Below are 21,947 nucleotides of genomic sequence, written 5' to 3' on the forward strand. Positions count from 1 at the left end.
TATAAAAATTGGTTTGATGATCCAAAACATTTAAGTGTGATAAATATGTAAAAACATCAGGAATAAGCCAGAGGGCAAATACTTTTTTCACGGTACTGTATACTGGTGGAGGAAATGTTACCTTCTCTAGCCTTGTTCTTAGTGTATTTTTCTGTGAGGTGCTGTTCTGTTCTGATTTTCACAACTCTGCTGTCACCTTTTTTTGTGTTAAGAGCAGATATGAGAGATCTTGTGTTGGTCCTCATAATAAGGATTTGTGCTAACTGTAGTCTTGTGTAGAATAATTCGGATGAAGCTATTTTCTTTGGTTGACTTTATTAGCACAACAACACATGACAGACGTTCTCGAGTGCTGACAGACTTGAGTGTTCTGTACACTACGTCCTGCCTTATAATGTCACTCCTTGTGTTTGCATCGCTCACATATTCTATCACCTTCTACTAGATGAAATAGTGCCATTCTTTATATAACACTAATATGGAAATATATAAGGTTTAACATTGTATTTTTCATTGGTAATTAAGTTACAGAAGATCTTAGGTGACAAGGAGAAATGCAAAAGTAATATAACTAGTAGTGTAACTAGTTACTTTAAGTTAAGTAATGTAGAATGCACTTTTTTCCTTACTACGTTATGTACCTCATAACTAGTTATGTGTAATTGATTACTTTTTTGAGTAATTATCTCAGCACTTCAAATGAATTAATATAATTGGGAAAGAAGCAGCAAAAAAGGATGTTTTAAGTAGGGCTGGGAAATTAATCGAAAATTAGATTAAATCAAATTAAATTGCAGCAATTTTCAAATAACGTTGCAATAGTTCTTAAACCTGAAATTTGAGTCAAAATATAGTTTTAAAACTTTTTTTTTTGCAGAGACACGTCATGCATTACACATCATGCAATCATTTTAAAGTCATGTTTTTTAGAATAGTCTACAAAAAAATCCTACTTTCTTCATTTTGTATATTTTCCTGATTAAATGGGAGGATGACAAAAAATTATCATTCCCTTCATTACAATAATTCATATCAAATTTGCAATAAGAGTCAAAAAATCACAATTACATACTTTTTCAAAAATTGCCATACATTGCAATATTGGGGGAAAAAATTAACAATTAGATTATTGATTTTTCCCAAATAGTTCAGCCCTAGTTGAAAGTTATTTAATTGTTTAAAAAAAAAAAAAATCTTTCTCATGGAAATGCACTGCTTCTAAAATACTAATATGGAGATTGATCTGACTCTGTCGTCTTGTGTGTTTGTGTGTTTGTTAAGAGGAATTTAACTTGTCTGATACTACCAAAGGGGTTAAATATTTCTCTGCTAAGACATCAACTATAATGAATCTAATAAATAGAGAAAGCTTTGCTGCAGCCTACAGATATGAGAGAACAAGATCGTACAAATACAAAGACTATCCTGCTGTAATTCTTAAACTTCTTCTCTTTAAAATGATTTGATGTTGCAGTGAGCTGAAGTATTGGAAAGACAGAAAATTATTAAATAAGATGATCAGACAGATAATATCCACTGGCACATCATTAAATTACCACCTCTCTGTGCACTTGAACTGAACTCTCATTAGCAGAGCTAAAACACTTGACTCCATCCACGGACATTTACTTTCAGGTTCAGCTGCCGTTAAAAGGCCTGGAGGGGAAGATTTTAAAACACAATAAAACAGATTTGATGTCTAAATTTGATGTGAAACTTAACTATAAATCGTCCAAAGAGAGAGGACTTGATGCTTTTATGGGGCTCCGTAGTAGTAACAGAAAATCACTTATATCTGAATCATCTTACCTGTGCTCCCCTGGCCTGTGTATGTGTTCATGTATGTTTCTATGATATATGGACGGCTCCACTGAGCAAGAGAGCCTCTGCAGAGATCCAACAGCAGCTGCTTTGAAAAGGCTGGCTATAAAGAGGAGAGCCGAAGTGAATCTATTCCCTCTGCTTCTGCTCAATACTCTATTGATCTGGGTGGGAGCACGGTGAAGAAGATATATGCTCTTATTAGCAGCTCCCTACATCTTATTGGAACATGGAGGAGGTCGGGCCTGGCCTGCAGGTCCCAAATCTAGACTCTACTGTTCAGGCAGACCTGCACGTGATCTGATTAGCAGCTGAAGAAAGATGGCTCCATGTCATGAGAGCAAACGTGTGTGAGGTGCAACGGATCAATTGATGGCATGTTCAAAATGGTAATGGAGTTAGAGAGGCGGCGAGAACAGCCCCACACAATCACAGCATACATTACTTGGGCATCACTGAGTTAACACCAGGATTTATTTAACCTCAACATAAGAAAGCTTCTCACAGCCAGGATCACTGTGATCTTGTTTTAAATACTTGAGTGTTCCCCTCATATAACTAGGGGCAGAAATATTGACTTAAAGTTGGGAACATACTGTTACAGAGAGTCTTTACTGCTTTCTACAGAGAGGTGCACCTGCAGCCTAAGAACCCTTTCACCAATATCTTCTTGATACTATTCTTAAATGTGTTCTTCACACAGTTTCTGTGTGGGATTCATCACATTCTTAAACTGCTGAATTGTTCTCTCCTGTGTTCTTAAGTTGATGAATGCCAGGTGCTTTTAAGCTTTAAGCACATTTATCTGAAATAGCACAGAGAAATGCATCTTTTATTCCCATATAAGGGCATGAGACTGCAGGGCAGTATGCAAACACAGAAGGCACACAGGAGTGAGAAGAGAAGAATCAAGAAACATTATATGGACAAAAGTGTTTGGTATTTGGTATTCATTGAATGGGTTTCCATGCAAGCCTCACATTACGAAGTCAGCCAAACATCAGATGGAGAGGACACCGACACTGGACTGTGGAGCAGTGGACATGTGTTCTGTAGAGTGGCAAACACGTTTCTCTGTTTTGCAGTCAGGTGGGCGAGTCTGGGTTTTGAGGACACTGGGAGAACGCTGCCTGCCTCATTGCATAGTTCCAGCTGGGGAGTTTGGTGGAGGAGGGCTGTGTTTCAGGGTTTAGACTACACCCTTCGTCTCCAGTGAAGGGGGATCTTAACGGTAAATGGACTTGAGCTTGTATAGTGCTTTTCTAGTCGTCCGACTTCTCAAAGCAGATCAAACCTACCCATTCCATATTCACAAACATCAGTATAAGTTAACCCCATTTAAATGATTGTACACATTAAAATGCACCGATGAAGCAGTGGGAGCAAATTGGGGCTAAGTGTCTTGCCCCACACATTAACATGTGACTGCAAGAGCTGGGGATGGAACCCTGCAAGACCAACTACTCTACTTACTGAGCCACAGGCGCCCCAGCATTCCAAGACTTTTTGGACAAAGCTATGCTTTCAACTTTGCAACAACAGTCTGGGGACAGACTCTTTCATGACTGTGCTCCAGTGCACAAAGCAAGGACTATAAGGACATGGTTTGATATGTTTGGTGTGGGAGAACTTGGCTGGCTACACGGGGCACTGACCTCAAGCTCATCAAGCACCTTTGGGATGACCACTTGCAGAAACGTGTACCTTGAATGTTAGCAATATGCAGGCATAAAAAACTTGAGGATTTTTTTTTTCTGTTGCAACTCTGTTTTTTCACACCAATTTGGTAGAACTGTCCATACTGTGTTACACAATTTTGTCTTTACTAGACCCATTGTCCTCATATGAGGACATTTTTTTGTTTTTGTTCTCGTTTTTTACACTTTCCAGATCCTGCTAATCCTACTTAAGTAGGATATATAAAAAATGCATACCAAATAAAAGCTTGGGTCTTGTAGGTTCTGTGTTCTCACAGGTGGATCTTAAACTAAAGCACATCAGCATTGTGCATTAAATTAAACCTAGAATGATATTCCTTCAACTGTTGGCTTTCAAAAAAGGCTCTGGTTGTGCTGGGAGTGGCATGCAATCACAACATTGGTTTCAGCATTAACATTAGTATTTTCTTCCTCATCTGCTCAGATCAGTGCTGAAAAGTACACTGAAACCTTGTAAAAAGCAGTGTTAATTTTGGCAGCTATTTTTAATTTAGTCTTAGTTTTAGTCTTTAAATGAAATGCATTTTAGTTTTAGTCACATTTTAGTCATTTCTACCTTTTTAGTTTTAGTCTAGTTTTAGTTGACCAAAACTCAAAGCATTTCAATCTAGTTTTAGTCCATATAAAGTCCTCACATTTTAGTCTTTACTTTTAGTCCAAGCATTTATTTTCTTGTCTAAATCCGGTACCAAGTCATGTTAGTGTGTTCTCTGCACCCTTTCTACAGTTAAGAGGCAGAATAGATACAGCTGCATTGTTTTATTGACAGATTTACCCACAGTGGAGCAATATCATCGATTTGGAATGTCCGACAAAAACTACATTACATTTTAGTCTAGTTTTAGTCATCTTGACGAAAAATAAACTTAGTTTTTGTCAGTTTTAGTCATCACAGATATATTTTTGTTAGTTTTTGTCTGTTTTTTTCATGGAAAAAAAGGCTGTCAACAACTAGTTTTAGTCATAGCTTTAGTCAACAGAATTAACAGCGGTAGAAAGTTCCATTAGATAAATTTCGACAATAACTTCAATGATGAACATGTATTTTGAATGGGAACAAGAGTAAATTCAGTAGCAGCTATATAGTGTTTGATCCAAAACGCTCCTGGGGAGGATCCCTCGAGCTAATGGAGAGGTTCAAGTCCATTTAAAAGCTTTACAATGTCTTTATATGAAGCAAAGTAAAGTTAAGCTAAAGCAAAAAAAAAGCCTAATCCTCTTCTCTATGTTTGTACCAGGTTCCTGATGTCAAATTTTAACTCTCTCATATATTAAATGTAATTTAAAACAGAACATAAGTGCAGCAGCATGCTGCTAATGCCCAAGCTCTGTGCTCCCTTTGGCCTTTTGTTCCTTAGTTGTTGATAACTGTTGTTTCTGATGTCTCATTGTGTCTCATTGTGTTACTGACCTACAAAGAAGTTTAAAAGTTGTGGCCTTGAAACATCTGCAGTAAATATTGCTCCATAAAATGCAGGGAGAGCCCGTCATAGAGAAGGCAGGGGCATTAAAGTGTGTCGCCTCAGCAATGATGAATAAAAAGGAGCATGACTTTTACTATTTCTCTGTGGAAACTCTCTCCCTCTCTCCTCCTGTTACTATGCCATGACTGTAACTCTCCCTCCTCCTCCTCTGTGTATAAATAACAGAAGAATCCCCAGCAGAGTTCACCTCACTTTCTTGGGAGTTACACTGAGGCAGTCTGGGAAAGCCATGGAAATACTGACTGACATACTGAGGAAGGCTGGAATATATTAAGTAAAAGGAGCAGGATGAGATCAGAAATATATCTAGCATTGAATACTGACTATTTATGTGGATACGTTTAACTAAATTTAGGTAAGGTGGCTATAAAGGTCACGTGATGGAGGTAAGAGAAGCCAAAAGCATCACAGCTGCTTCTAATGAATCATGCAGATGATAAAACAGAGCATTAGTTTAAAGCTACAATGACTTTATCAAAGATCGTCATTTAGGGTAGCACATTCTTTAATAAGCATATTGTTATTGAGCGATAATAAAGGATTGTTGGTCTTGAATCTCTGGCTGATTCACAAAAAAACAAAAAAAAAAACAAAAAAAAAACAATTATTTCAGATCAACCTTATATTTTTTGTCCAAAGTTCCACAGATGTATAAAAATGTTTAATCTTGTACGTGTTTCAGAGCTAATATATGTTTCTGAGTCCTGTCGAAATGAGCTGAACACACCGGTTATCTGAGTCATTACTGATGCCTAATTGCTGCAGGTTTCTACACAGCACATCCTGCAGGAAATGGACATCATCATGAAGAGGTGATTTGTTGACATGTGTGTGCTTGTGTGTTCATTCATGTTTCAGCTTGTGTGTGTTCAGCTGCATGCATTAGATACGAGAGAGCCAATATCTCTCGACCTGGTTCAGCCCCATCAGTGTAGCGTGATAAGACGTCCAGACCTCAGCTGTAATGCCACCCCCACCCCACCCCCATCCACCAACATGTCCCTCAATTACAGTTATCATGTCAGCCTGCTCAGCTTCAATTCAATCAGACCTGCTCAGGATGCTTCTGTCCACACACAAACACTGTAAGAGGCTGTGACTTCACAAAAGCTCTGACATCCTGTCAATCACCTCCACCTCCACACTCAGCAGGTTCATACATGCTCATGAAGATGGATAAGAACTGATATAACCTACCTTTTAATTGGATGGCTCAAATATTGATCAGTGCTGTTATTTCATTGTGTTTAGTTACAGAATTTCAAAATTTCACAGCAATAATGGGGTTTTATTTTCATGTTGTTTTAAATTCAAATGTTGACAGTTTGAATCAGTTCTTCTGAGAATGGGTAAATCAAATGAAGTCAAAGAGATGTATTCTATGATGTTGACTTCAGACTTATTATTAAAATAAGTGCTGTACTGCTAAACCAGAGGGTCTTAAAACCTTACTGAGCACTAGAAGACAGTTTCAAAGCTCTAATTCTTTCAAATCCACTGTTCAACACTGATATTCATCATGAAAAATGCAGGAGTGCATGTACAAAATGATTCTCTGGCATCCACTTATCACCAGTTAATGTGACAGCATTTACACTTCACAGTGTAATACAAGTAAACTTGACACAAATTAAAATCTGTGCTAACGTGCTTTCATATTAGGCACTATTGTATGGAACCATGTTGCAGCATGATGTGCTGGCTTTCACATTAACAACTTCAATCCATGCCTGGGCCATCTTGTGTATGTGCTCAATATGATACAGCAGGTGAAGGTTTGCATATAGCTGGTTTGCAAACCCTCCAAGGTGGGGATAGAATAAGAATCTATCATGGCAACTACTCATGTCATGATCTGATTAAAGACTTTTAATGTTTTAAGCTGGCACATTTTCTAAAATCATTTATAAGATGCCAAAAATGTCCCTCTTTGAGTTTACACATCTACTCGCAGCTCAGAAGATGAATTGGGCTTGTGCTGCACAAATACTACAGTTTTTGGGGTGACAGGAAATGATTGTTGCCTTTGCAACTCTATTTACTGACTCCAACTTGTGGTCCTCTGTAAGGTGAGACATAACAGACCATTTGCTGACTTGATTCTGATGATTTCCACAGAGAAAAATGTGAGCAAACAGCAGTATTGGTAAAAGAAGTTTAGTTTTACCATAACAAAATATAGCTGACCAGCGTGTGAATTGTTGAAAACCAGAGAGGGGGACATTTTCTTAAAAAAAAAAAAAAAAAAGCCTACAAACCTATTCTTACCTGATGATTTGATTAGCTACTCATGACGTGGATGTATTTCTAAGAGAGAGAGTTATTATGAGGATAAACTCAAATCACAACAGGTAGAAGTCTGAAAACCTCTTAACAAGGAAGGAAAGACAGGAGTTAAAGCCCAATGTTTTTGGACGATCTGATTGTCTTTGTGTTGTCTTAAAGCAAAAATCAAACTGATCTAAGCTCAGTCTGACAGTGCTGCACACTGCTCTCTCTCCCTCTCTCTTCCACAATAAATAAACAAATAATAATACACGCTTATTGTAGAAAAGAGATTTATGATGACTTTATGATGACTCTTATGATGATTGATATAGGTCTTTAGGATAGAAATCTAAGGCAATCATATTTTTGGATTGGGCTGTAAGAGCTGCGTGCTTTACTAGCACCAATAAATGAATATGTCTCATTAGTTGTTACATAAACAAAAGGATGTCTGTATCATGAGCTTAATATTCAAACATCTTTAGCATCTTATTTAAGACAAGTATGGGAAATAGTTCAGATATTAATTGGCCCAGACAAAGTCGTAGTCCTTGCGCTGACCCAGGTCCATCCTGATTGCCCTCATCAATGTGAGAACTCAAGCTGTGCGTGACAATGGGACCACAGTAAGAGTACATAAATATCGAATTATAGTTGTGTGTCAACAATGTTTCAATCACACAGTGACTGCTGAGATTAGACCAGAGTAGGATCCAACATGACAGGATTTCTAATTGTAAGCAAAAGTGAAAAAGTACACAACTATTGTACTTAAGTAGAAGTCCAGTTATTCTAGTTAAAATATACGTACTTAAGGAAAAGTAAAAGTGCTCATCTATAAATATACTGATGTAAAAGTAAAATACATCTTATCTAAAGCTTACTTTAAATATTAATAAATACTAAGTGGCTACTGAGGAGTTGTATGGTAAAATATTATCTTTCCATATTGGCAAGAACAACAAAATCTCCAACCTCTCCAACCTGGTTGTTCAGGTAAAGTCAAACCTCTACAAATATATATATATATATATATATGTATTCATATTTCCATTTATGGGATGGGTACAGAAAAAGATAAAGACAATACAACGCACAATGAGAGCCATCTCTCAATTGTAGTTAACTTGTCACAGTTGAAAATAATGTCTCTTTAAAACAGGGTGCATTAAAGGACAAGTACCCCTTCCCTACCTAACCAACTCACTCAATCATACTCATTCACGCCACAAGTAACAAAATGGACAAGACAATCAAATGTCAGAAGGTATCAACAAGTGGATAAATAAAGTTTTAAACTGCTATAAGACACGCATTAAAGTTTAAAGAAATATACCTTTGGCTTCTAATCTGTAGAGCCATCAGATAATCAAGTCTTTGCTGATTTTGGTCGGGCAGGGAGAATCCAAACCCCAAATCTTTATGACTTTCTTTCAGTGTGTGCTTCACTTAAAGAGATTTTCTCAACAAACTATTTTCTGTTGTGCTTTCATTCTGTATTTTAACTGACTAAAGCCAGGAATACTTTACCTCCTGTATGGATAAAAATCTTCTCTTATTAAAAGAAAACAAGAAAGTTTGTTGTAGATTGAAAGTCACAAAATTAATTTGAGCCTGGAAAAGAAACTTACTTCTAATCAGAAGTAAAAGTAAAAATATAAAGGTGAAGAAGATATACGTTTGAGATTAGATCATACTTCTCCACTGAGCTGTCTTTGAGGGTTTTTTTTAAGTAAAATGAGACATTAGGAGCACTGGTGGACTCATTTGAAATCAGTGTAAAAGCAGGAGGGCACAAAAGTGAGTAGTACCTATTTGCTATCCAACTATGGTAGCTTAAAAGGACCAAAAAACATGTAATAATGCAATTCAAAAATTGAAAGCAGCAAATTCAGATCCTTATTGCACCGAGGCATTAATTATTAATAATCATTAGATGACAGCCCTAATATAAACACCATTAAGGTAATGATTGGTAGTAAAGGGGATTATAAAATCTTGTACAGTCCTGAACCCCTTTAGACAGAACCAAACACAAACAGATGTCTGCGTCATACCAGTCAACCAGACTCATTGTGGAGGATGACATTTATTACATTTTCCACTCACTGCTTCCTTTCTCTTCAGGCCGACAGGAACAAAGGCTCAGAGACTCCCAGTGATTTGCAGAGGGTGTGGCGGGGGTGTTGATGAGGGGTTTGGGAGTTGTTGGAGGATCTGTTTATCGCAGGGAGGTTCCTGACACCAGCCCCAACAGAGGGGCCAAATAAATCTCTATATCATTATGTAAGAGAGGCCAGGCTGGCCCCCGATGGAACCAGTAGGTGTCCTGGGACTTTCTGCAGCGTAACAGCATCCTCCAGCACTACCCCCGCTCTTTCCCACCAACCCCAGATACATCAGACTCTCTGCTCTCCATCTCTACACTCCACCACCACCAACAGCTTTATTCTTGCACTCCCTGTCTTGTCCAATACCAGGGGATCCTGTGTGTTTACTCCAAGGACAAACTGAGACCACAGAACAAAACAACAGCTTACTACGCGTTAAGTCACACTATGGAGCCTAATGGGAATGTAACATATGGACAGAACAATCATAGCTTTTAGTTAACATTCATCAAAAATTAACTCTTTAGTGTTACATCATAATGTTGACAGGATTCAGTAAAACATGCATTGATTTAAAAAATGAAACAAAAAAACTGAGATCAGCTTCAGGCAGATTTTCATGTGCACAGTTAATATTTTCTAATAGCAGTATAAAAACCTTGTGTGATTTACGACCATAGACCTAATCAGTTTCACCCCAGTCTTTAGGGGCTTTGGGTTTTTCATATTGTCCAGTAAGAGTCCTCCATTGTATAAACCACAATTCCAGAAAAGTTAGGACATAGTGTAAAAAAAATATAAAGAGAATACAGAGATTTGCAAATTCTATTCAACCTATATTCCATTAAATACAGCACACAGACAAGATGTTTAATGATCATCTGATAAAAAATTTTTGTTTTGGAAATATGCACACTTCTTGAATTTGATGCCTACAATGCATTGCAAAATAGTTAGGACAAAAGTATTTTTAAGGCTGTTACACTGCCTTTCCATCCAATCTCTCTTTTATTTCCTATCTTGCTTAATGGACATTTTAAGTTGCTCAACTCAAGATGTACAACAAGGATTAAGCTGGAATTTGTGTTCCATAATATGTCATATATTTTCAACAGAAGACAGGTCTTGACTGCATACACGCCAGTCTAGGCCCCGCCCTCTTTTCCAGTGAAGCCATGCTAATGTAACTCATGCAGGATGTGTCTTGGCGTTGTCTCACTTTTATAAGCAGGAAAAAGGCCTTGTGTGGAAGGAAGCATATATTGCTCCAAAAGCTGTATGTATCTCCCCATCTTAATGGTGCCTTCACAGATGTGAAAGTGACCCATACCATGGGCACTAATGCACCCCCACACCATCACAGATGCTGGCTTTTTAACTTTGATATCAATCTGGATGATCCTTTTTCTCTTTAGCCCAGAGGACTCTATAGCAATTGTTTCCAAAAACAATTTGAAATGCTGACTCGTCAGATCACAGCACACTTTTTCAACTTTTGGTCAGTCTATCTCAGATGAGCTTGGGCCCAAAGAAGTGGGCGGGGCTTCTGGATATTACTGATGAATGGCTTTGTCTTTGCATGGTACAGTCTTTAACTTACAAATTTCTGAGCTCACGTTGTATCACCCAACATGTCATGCCTGAGAGGCTGAAGGTCCAAGGCACTGATTTTGGTTTTCAGCCTTGCCACTTATGTGCAGAGAATTTTCCAGATTTTTGAAATCTTTTGATGATATTATGGACTGTAGATGGCCAAATCTCTAAACTCCTTGTAGATGCGCATTGAAAAATGTTGATTATAAAGTGTTGCACTGTTTGCCCGTCCAGGCTTTCTCAAAGTGAGGAACAATGCGTCATTGTTGACTGAGAATGACTTGAGTTTGTATAAAATAAAGTTTTCATCAGGAATACCAGCGCATGTCTCCTGGGTATGTAAATCTTTCCTTGGTAACTGCAGGCTTCACTAATCATAGATGAAGCAGTGAAAATCTACAGTTGTAAAAAGCAGTTTCTTTCACAGAGGTGACGAATTACATGCTTCACCTACAACATGGTTGATGACATACACGGTTGTGGCTTCTATAGGAGCTAATATGATGGTTTCACATTCAGGTAGCTCATGACTAGTCTACCTTGGATGGCAATGGAATTACGGCTAATAATCAAATCTGAAAAAGCAGCATAGACTGGATGAACTTGTGCAAAGCAGTAAGAAGTTGTAGAGATCTATTTAAATTCAGTAACTTTTAGCATTTAATAAATAAAGTAAACTTTAGAAAGGGGAAGAAAATATAACAAGATAAAAAAAGTGAAGGTAGCCAGGTCTGAGGGGAAGAACTAACATCCCAGTATGGAAATGAAATCTTTCTGAAGCTTTTTTAAATAACAAGAAAAGTTCTTGGTTTGATACCATACATTAAGGTGGCGTATCATTATGTGAAGTGCAGCTGAGAAGCTGTAGCCGTTTATCAGTTTAAATCATTTATTTCTATTGTGTCTTGGTAAACAATGATTTAAACAGGATAACACTTAAATAAATCCTTCACCTTAAATCCTGTAATTTTCACTGATTTTCTGCACATCTAATTTAGACAAAGCCAATTTATCAAGACAGGAAGAAAACACCCTGCCATCTGGGATGGCTTGGCTCTACTGATCGTTAGAAACACAACACACACACATAGGCAGCAGAGCTCTCTCCTCCCATCATTAATCGCTGCTGCCCATCAGCTCTGTCAGTTAGCAGCTGTATAAGCCATTAGGCCAGTGCTACTCACCCTGTTAGGACCACCACAAAGTCCATTACATTCCAGCCATTACGCAGGTAGGAGCCTTTGTGAAAGGCAAAGCCCAGAGCGATGATCTTGATTCCAGCTTCAAAACAAAATATTCCAATAAAGTAGGGTTCTGTGTCGTCCTGTAGTGAGATCAGAGAGGAAGAAGTCATGAGGTTGCAGACATTCTACTGGTAAAGTCAATAAAATCAGACATACTGTATACAGATGCGGACGAAATTATCAGCCCCCAATGAAAATGTATCTTTCTTTAGTATTTCCCAATTGCTGTTAAAAAGAGCAAGGAATGTTTAACGCAGCTTTTACGGACATCCCAGTTTTATTGTGGATGCTAATATTATTTTACTTTTCACATGGAAACAAAATTATTTCACAAAAAACAAAAATTATCAGTCAAAATGAATACACCCTTTTAGAACAGACTTTTTTGTTGAGCCATTACACAAACCACTAGTGTGAAGATCTGTAAGAAAACCTTGATCAGTCGGCAGCAAAACTGGGTCTGGGTCGGTGCTTTGTCTTTCAAAAGACAACAACCAACAACATACATGACTCCTGACAAAGAACAACCCCCAGAAGACCAAAGTATTATTAATTGGCCTACACAGAGCCCTGACTTGAATCCCATTGAAAATCTTTGGAGTGAACTAAAACCCAAGGTCCATGCTAGAACAGAGTTTCCCAACCATTTTTCTTTGGAGCCCCCCCTACACACTCCTCAGAAAAGCGGAGCCCCCCTAGGACCCAAGAGAGAAGAAAAAGTGACACATTGCTGCCAAAAATCAACATAGATTTTAATTGTTCCACTGATAAAACCCTAAAAAAGGTCCATGCATACTTTTCTTAACAAAAGACCTTTGTATGAACTACTTTATAACTGCTTTATCATGGTTTTAGTCACTATTTGCAAACCTATTTTTGGCAGCCTCAGAGCAGACAAAGCCTCGCGCCCCCCCTAAGATCTCTGGCACCCCCCTGGGAGGGCCCGCACCCCAGGTTGGGAACCAAGGTGCTAGAAGAACATCATATCTGGAGGAGCTGGAGAGATTCACCAAAGAAGAATGGACTGGGATTCCTCAGAGGACAGGTCTGAGACTTTTTGAAAACTATAACCAATGCCTGCAGGCTGTTATCCAGGAGACACAACTGACTATTAGCATCAGGGAGCTAATAATTTAGACCCTGGTAGTATTTTATTTTTGTGAAATGATTTTTTTCTGTGTGCAAAGTAAAATAATGTCAGCATACAAATTAAAACTCTGATGTTTGGAAAAGCTGGGTAAAAAAACTTGCAGCAGTTGGGGGAAACGATAATATAATAGAATAGCTTCAGGGTATTCAGTGTCCTACAATCACTCCAAATTATGCATCAAACCTTAATTACTCTGGAGAAACATGAGATTGAACAACGACAGAAATCAATGAGGAATTCAGGAGTTTGTGATGTGTCATTCGTAAAAAAGCTGACCTTCTTTGTTTTCATTATTGTTGTTGTTTCACTGACAAAAAAAAAAAAAAATGGTGCCAAACGAAGAGTTGTTTGGTCACTAAAAGGCAGGTTCTTATTACTGACCTGAAACAAATAACCCTGATTTCTTAAAGTGAGGTTGGAAGAATCATAAATGGACCTGAGCTCAATGAACGCAGGTCATTTCTGGTCCTGGCTTTTCTTTTCATGTAGTAACAACTTACAATTATGTATGCAAAAGTTGATGGTGTTGCATCAACTGCATTAGTAGAAGAATCTGATAAGAAATGTTTGATTAAAAAAGCATTCCATGCAGATCTCTGTGCTGAATATCACTACAAATGCTGTCATACAGGGAAAGCTGCCTTTATACGGCTTTCAAGTTTAGCTTTCTCTCTTTGATTCTTTTATCACATCCTCCTTGATTTGATTAATTATTTTGGACTATTTTAAGCCTTTTGCTCATGCAAAGACACATTTTACACCTCAAACTTGAGGTGGCTCTTTCTTTTCTGATAAAATTATCAAAAAATTATTTAACAAACTCAATTAGCAATCACTTCTGGTTCTGAACAACTGAAATAAGTTCTTCTCAAACAGTTACAGCAATTGAATTGATAAGTAAATGATTGTAATTTGAAGACACGTCATGAAATCATCATTTGTCCCCTGAATGACTGAGAGCTTTTGAAAATAGCTGGGTCCAGACAGACAAGCGGAAGGATTTTAATTCATAAAGCAGCGACGCAGCCATGATGACACATGCAATCTTTTGGTTTCATCATGGACTCTCCAGTTTGTCTGAGGTTCAGCCCGTCTGAAGGGAGAGGATCAATGACGGCTGGCAGCTGGTAGGCTCCTTGCCTCAGGGGGTGACATTTCTTTCTTAAAACAGCCCTTCCTCTGCCACTGTTGGCTCTTTGATTGGATGGACTGTTCAGAGTACTCGTTTCTTCATGGGGGGGGGGTTAACAGGAGAGCTGGGTGAGGGGAGGGCACAGCAGGGGTAACATGAGGTGATGATACAAGAGAGGAATCAGAGCTGCTCTGCAGGGTAACCTGCAGTGCTTAGGAGGAGGGATCCAGTAGGGGTGTTACTAGGCAACTCAGTTCAAGTCTGATTAAACTTTAATTTAAATGCAGTTAATCAACTCATATAAAGGTAAGAAAACACTCCAGGAAACTGTCAAAATTTAACTGAATTGTTTTGCATTACAGTTTAGCAGTTGCATTTGTTAAGGACTTTGGCCCTTAGTTAATAAAAATACCAATAATTAGTTTATCCGATTTACAGGGTGCCATCTTTAATCATTAGGCTGGCTAATCACCAGGGTGGGGAATTGGCACTCACCACAAGCCAGTGTCGGTTGAATTTGCTCAACCTACTAGCCACTGGGGCAGGTAAAGAAAAGTACCAACTACCAACTTCATGATCAGAACTGAGCAGACCTACATGCTCATGGACCAGCCTTGCTCCTCTTCCCTGTGTCACAACTGCTGTCAGATGTTTACAGTTGGCTGTGTGCTTGGATGGTTTGACTCTGTATCATATGAGCAGCTGGTGTGTCTGTAAAAGAGTCATGAACCAATGTTTCACTCGTCTTAAGTCCAAAATAGTCAAACAAGGCCTGATTTATGATGCAAGACTACAGAAAACATGAACGAAATATTTAATTCTCTTAAGTCTGGCACTCAAAATGCATAAAAATGCAGTTGAAAGCCATGTTTATTATGTAAACATGTACATACATTATGTATGTAAAGCATGTATAATCAATCCAACTCCAACACAAGCGATGCACCAATGCATTGGTTTAATATCTTTATCTGTCTTCAGTAAACAATGCAGCATGAACCAAGAATCGAGGGTTATGTTCATCTGGTGTAGTATCAATTTCTGCCGGACAGAGAAGTCATCTGTTGGACAAACTCTGATCTGTTTTCATGGTCAAACACCAGAGAAAATGATGTGAGCCATATAATCTGTAGGGTTTTTCACTTTAAGGGGAAAAGAAAAAAATATCATATGCCCCAGGCCCAGCACGATCAATTTGATACCAACCATAAGAAAGAAAGAAAAGCCTCACACTGATGCTCCTGTATCTTCTCTGTCATTTGACACATGGAGAACAGCAGAATCAAAAATGAAAAACATTCATTCATTTACTCACCAATCGCTCTGACATCGGTGTTTTGTCTAAGGCCGGTAGGTGTTGCTCCAAGGCCAGCACGATGCAGTTTGCTATAATGGTGGCCAGGATCATGTACTCAAATGGAGTGAAAAAGTTAAGGAATACTTGTGGAAAGAGTTTGACACATATGAACATAAAATATTCATATTATACAGAAATACAAACAAAGTAAATAAAAGACAGACAATGTTTTATACCAGCAAAACAACACAGAACAAAACTTTAAGAGATCTGAATTTTTAAAATGATACTGACACTTTTATTGGAACTGCTATCAATACATCTTTTTTCAAATTAGACCTCTCACAAAGTTTAATGTATTTTACCACAGCAGTTTTGAATGGAGGATAATTTAACAGCAACTATATGCAAAAACAATATAAGACAACTGTTTGGCACAAATGATTTGATTTAAATGTCATAACTTGAATTGGTAGCATGGTAGCATATTGGTAACAGATGGTAACGTGACAGGACCCACAAGACTTGATGCTAATATCACAGAGCTCAAATGTTATTGATTGTTTTATTGATTCTAAAAGATGTAAAACTGGGTCTCCATAGGTTTTAATCTCAATCCTTTGGAATTTTCAGCAGGATAATTGCCAAAACCCAGCAGTCTTAGGGTTTCTAGACCAATCTGCCCTGAAAAATCCATTGTTTCATCTTGTGTACTCAGTCACAAATGACAATCAAGAACACATCTGAGACTACTCATAACTTCCTGACAGAAAGGCAGGCATGTCTGATTAATGTCCTGCTCTCTATGATTTGTTCCTTGATGTCATTTAAGCTGACCAATAAGAGCACAGAACGCCCTGCACACTCAGCAGTCACAAATGTAAATGAACCAAACGGCAAAGAGAAAGTAGAGAGATGAGGCTGGTGCTGTGAGATTGAATCATGAGAAAGAGAAAGGTCTTCTAAGCTCTGTCAACATTCCTGACTTTATGATGTGTCACTGAGGAATGACCAGGACAGATTAAAAAAAGAAAATGCTGGTGAGAAATAGCTAGTGTCGGGGTAATACGTTACAATGTAATCTGTTAGAGTACTCGAATTTCTTTTTCACTGTAATGAGTAATGTAACGTATTAGTTTTATAATCCATAATAAGTTGCATTTTCATTAAAGTAATCTGTTACTGAAAGAAAAATCGAATTCTAATATAATTTCCTCTTCCCTCTATAGTCACATAAAGGAGAGAAGAAAAAAAAGAAGCTCCATAAAGCACCTCTTTGTCCTGCTTTCTTTCTTTTCTGCATGTAGCAGTGTGCCAGCAGAAGGTAAACAGTGTGTATTGCTAGTTTACTAAAGTAGCGAGATGTCAGATAGGACGGTATTACACTGTGGAAATATCTCCTTTGTGCAGGATTTTTCATAAAAGGGAAAAGAAAAGCATCACAGCGAAACACAAGTTTAATGATATTGGGCTTTTGGTTTTTTGGGCTTTTTTTTTTTTCAATTAATCATCTGTTCAGCCGTTCCAATTACCCACAGTGTTTGTGTAATTCTGCCTCTGCCCAGTTTCTTGTCAGACCATGAGCATATTAAAAAGCTGCAAAGGTTTCCACTTCTTTTAGTGGAGTTATCAGGCTGTAGAGTTACAGATTATGTGGCAGTACAATGACAGTAGAGTCTTCACATGGCAGGCAGACATGTCGTCATTGTATGTCATTCATACAGCCTACAAGTAGAACGGGTGATTAAAAGGTTTTTATATTTGGTAACATAAATACTCTAACGCATTAGTTATCATGTCAGTTACAAAGACTGGTTGTGGATCTCTGTGTAGTCTGTTGGTCAAGTCAAAGTGGTCGATGTTCTCAGGTGATTAATAACCAATCTGATTAAACACAAATAATAATATCGTTGCACTGACTCTTCTATAAAAACAACTTTACAGCATAATGACACAAAAAAGAAAAAAATGCTGAAGTGGCTAGTGTTCAAAATACTTCCATTGCCTGCTTTCAATCCACTTTGCAGATTAACGTCCACATCCTGAGTTAGATTTCATCATTCAGTACTTTAGTTATATATAATTATACCCTAACACAGCCTCTGGACAACTTTATCCCCATTTGCTAGATCACAATAGTGCTAAACCATGCTGTTCCTAAAAGATGCCATTGCTACCAGTTCACCTTTTTTTATATCCAGTTAAAGACCAACGTGGCAGCAAAGCAGTTGTCATTAAGAGCAGCTACGTGGAAGACAGCTTTGTCTCAGTCTTGTATTCCTTATGGATAAAAATGAAGTCAATGAAAATTTTTAAGTCATAGTTTTAGTTGATGAAATTAACACAGTTTCCCCCTACATACATTCACAACCCACTGAAAACAAAAACCCACTTTTGGCTCTAGACCTTCTGTTGAGAGTCACTGATCTATTGTGTGTGATTAGAGGATCGAAACATTAAATATTGATTCAAACTCTCCTTATGTATGTGTCACGTTTTTAAAATGGTGAAGGTTTGAGAATCATCCAGTACGTAGCCATCGTTAAGGATGAAATAGAGTTCTTACGACTCATGAAGGATGATTTAAGAACTTGATGTCAAAGTACATTAAAATAGGTTTAATGTTTGTGTTAAAAAGCAAATCAGACTCAACCGCCAAAATTATGATCACAAATAATAGACAGGACTCCCTGTGCACAGCCAAACCCCAGAAATCATACAATTAGAGAAGAATTGATCCACCCCACATTAAAAACAATTCTACTGTGATTCATGGATTAATTGTTTTCTATGAAAATTCTGAGTGAGCAAAAGCTTTGGTCCCTGTTTGCATTAAACCTAAATTTGGGAGGATGCTACATGTCCCAGAGCGTCTTTCATCAGAACTCTCTACCCAACAGCCCCCGGCCTCCCCTCCTCATTAATACTAACTTCTTTCAAGTGCCACAGGCCTGATTTATAATGCAGACTTCCTGTTAAATATTTTAGGTCACAAGCCCAAGCTGAGAAAACCCTGGTGACATCACAGAGATTATTTTTTAGGTTTTAGATGGCTCACTCTAAAATATATTAACCTTGTAAGATTTGTACAGTATACCATCTAGGGCTGGGAGATTGTGTCCAAGATCATAATGCTGCTTTTCTTTCTTTTCTTTTTTTTAAACTGATTTTTTGGGGCTTTTCATGCTTTTCTTCATAGAGGCCGACAGTGTATAGAGTCAGAGACAGGGATAAGAGAGTGGGGGAGAGACATGAGGGCAAGTAGCCACAGGCCAGACTTGAAACTGGGCTACCTGTACAACTGTCAGTTGAAATTAATCAAGAGAAATCTAGAATTATAAACCTGGAATTTCATGTTGCTTTTTCTCTGATGAGCCAAACCCATACTGAACCATGACCCCAAAACTAAGGTATGAACCTTATCATGACCTCTGTGACTCATTACACCCCTAGTTGTTAGCAGATGCCTTTTGTAAGATGTGAAAAACCTTCAAAACTCAGAAGTGTGGCCTATGTAGATGTAATTAATGCCACAGGGAACCACATGATAATTCTCTTAAGCTTTTGTTTAAAACTATTGTACACATCCTGTCATAACTCAGTCAGTCCATCCATCCATCCATTTTCTATACCCCTTATTCCAATCTGGGGGGGGGGGGGCTGGAGCCTATCCCAGCTGTCACTGGGCGAGAGTTGGGGTAACTCAGTCAGTCAAAACCAGAAATGGGCTAAATGATAACACACTTCTGGATTCCAGGACTAATTACTGCATATGGCAAAACCTATGGACAAAACCAGCACAACACAGCATGTACAGCAGTGATTGTTTCATCTGCATTATCTTGTGCTCATGATTGTAAGATGCGAGAATTGTAATTACTGTTTAAATAATGGCCACAGCACTGACAACAAAGCAACCATCAGTGCCTCAAGCAAACAACTTAACAAACTTCTTCCAGTCTATCAGATAAAGGTGTAACCATCACTACGGTGCCAATCAGAGTATGGAGAGATCCTCATAGGTATGCAGCATTTCTGCAGAGTTCCTTTCCAGAAATGATACACAGATTTGTTAAAGGTTATTAGATACCTTCCCTCCTTGCAGTGCTTCGCTGTTGTGTCATTAGCACTGAGCACTCCATCATCCCCGCAGGACACTCTCAGCTCAGCCAGGAGGAGCCGACCACTGGACACAAGCTGCTCAGGGCACAATAGATCTTCCTGCAGAGATGCATTATTGCTGTGCATCAGAGTAGGGCCAGGCTCTGTTATGCACTGTGATATGACAGTATGATAAATGTTTGCTCAGCACTAAGGCTAACCAACCAGTGACTAAAGTAATGGAGGCAATTATACAGCATAATATAAATTAATTGCAACACCTACAATACTCATTAACGTATGAGGTGTTTTAACATCCGTGTTTCAAGCATCAAAACTGCAGCAGTGAGGGATTATTTTGTTGGTAAGGCAACAGGTGGCCTCCATACTCATATGATCATTCGCAGATATCCATTAAAAATGCATAAGCAGTCAATTCAAGTCTGCATCCTGCTGTGTTTCAGTGTAACGGCTTGTTTGTTTGCTGTCACACCCATGCAGTTTGCCACTGCCTTGATGATGAAACCAGCCTGCTGTTGTGGGGAGTTCAGCACCCAGGACAGCTCCCTCTGCAGACTTCAGGCCTCTGCAATGAAAACCCAGCCAGACAACAGTCCCTCTGGTACAAGCCTGCTCTACGAAAGCCCAACTTAAAACTTCACATAATCACATTCATAAAAATCAGCATGATCAGAGTTCAGACTGACTACTCTTATAGGAGGTTGGCTTCGTTCTGCTCACAATACACACAAATAACAGACATCTGTCCTGTTTTAAAGCTCAGAAACAAACAAGATTAAATAAGGTGGGATGGATAACATTAACAAAAAAACTTAAAAAATCCAACATATTAACCCTGAAACACCATTCAGCCAGTCTACCCTTTGGTAATTACGAATCGAGTAATTCTATTTTCTCTAAGCCAAATAGAATACAGAACGGAGCCAAACTTCCCATACAAAGTGACTCATTAGGGTTAATTTTTCTGCAGTGAATTCAGAGTGATGGAGACATTAAGTAGAATGGAGTAGTTAAAGAAATTGCTTTGTTTTTCCTTGCTGAGATAGTACCTCATAAAAACTGAACACTCTCATTGGTGTGACTACACAACAGTAAGCAGGGCTAGCATCAAGCAGGAGCCTGCACATGCAATCCAAGAAGTGAGGAAATGACAGAAGCTTTGAAGGTTTTCACCTTCAGGTCATAAGATTGTCAAAAGAAAATAAATGCCTCACAATTTTGATGTTAACTTGAAAGAGATATACCTCTGCAACAAAACCAGTGATAAAAATGTACGTTACGTTTTGTAATAAGGTTGTTTTTATTCTGTTTAGTCTTATTTTAGGTGAGTGGGTGGTACTAAAAAGGCTCTGGTTGGCCACCCAGGTATATTTGCAGAACTTTTCCCTTCTTGTTATCTTTTTTAAACTCAATACAAGTAAAATGTTGTTCTTTACATAGCCATTTTAACACATTTTCTGCAGCTGCTTACTTTGCATACCACCCTGTACTCTTGCTTCCAAAGATGAATGATAGACAGAATCTTATCAACCATTAGCCTTAATACACATTGCTTACTGGCTGTGATTACTGACATATTTGAGCATCGCTATACAACATACTGCTAAGGAATACTGTCAAAAGAGCAGAAACACAAAAAAAAAAATAAACTGATGAAATGAGACTGGTAGGATGACCCACTCTACCAAGCCAACCACCCAACTACAGTCTCATTCTGTAGGAAACACTGGCCCTGTATGATCTGTATTGTATATTTTATTGTATATTCTTTATTCTGTTTTTTTTCAGTATTTCATTGTATTTTTTATATGTACATATTTATTTATTATGCAAGCTACTGGATACCCAAATTTCCCCAAGGGGATAAATAAAGTATCTATCTATCTATCTAAATTAGTTGTTCCCAACATTGCCAAGTAATATCCTGCTTGTCCATTTACACAGAGTAGCTGTACCTTGCTGCAGTAAGATGGGTTCAGTATAATTTTTAATGAGTTGGCCATACCT

General features: G+C 38.2%; 1 protein-coding gene across 1 annotated transcript in view; it reads right to left on the reverse strand.

Annotated features, from left to right (window-relative positions):
- Positions 1-21,947, reverse strand: part of cacna1ba (calcium channel, voltage-dependent, N type, alpha 1B subunit, a) — a 213,345-nt gene that overhangs the window by 189,662 nt on the left and 1,736 nt on the right. The window contains 2 exon segments of the mRNA XM_041787071.1: positions 12,180-12,319; positions 15,837-15,942. Of these exon segments, the coding sequence (XP_041643005.1) occupies positions 12,180-12,319; positions 15,837-15,942 (246 nt within the window).

The sequence above is a fragment of the Cheilinus undulatus genome, linkage group 5 (assembly GCF_018320785.1).
Source record: "Cheilinus undulatus linkage group 5, ASM1832078v1, whole genome shotgun sequence".
Taxonomy (NCBI): Eukaryota; Metazoa; Chordata; class Actinopteri; order Labriformes; family Labridae; genus Cheilinus; species Cheilinus undulatus.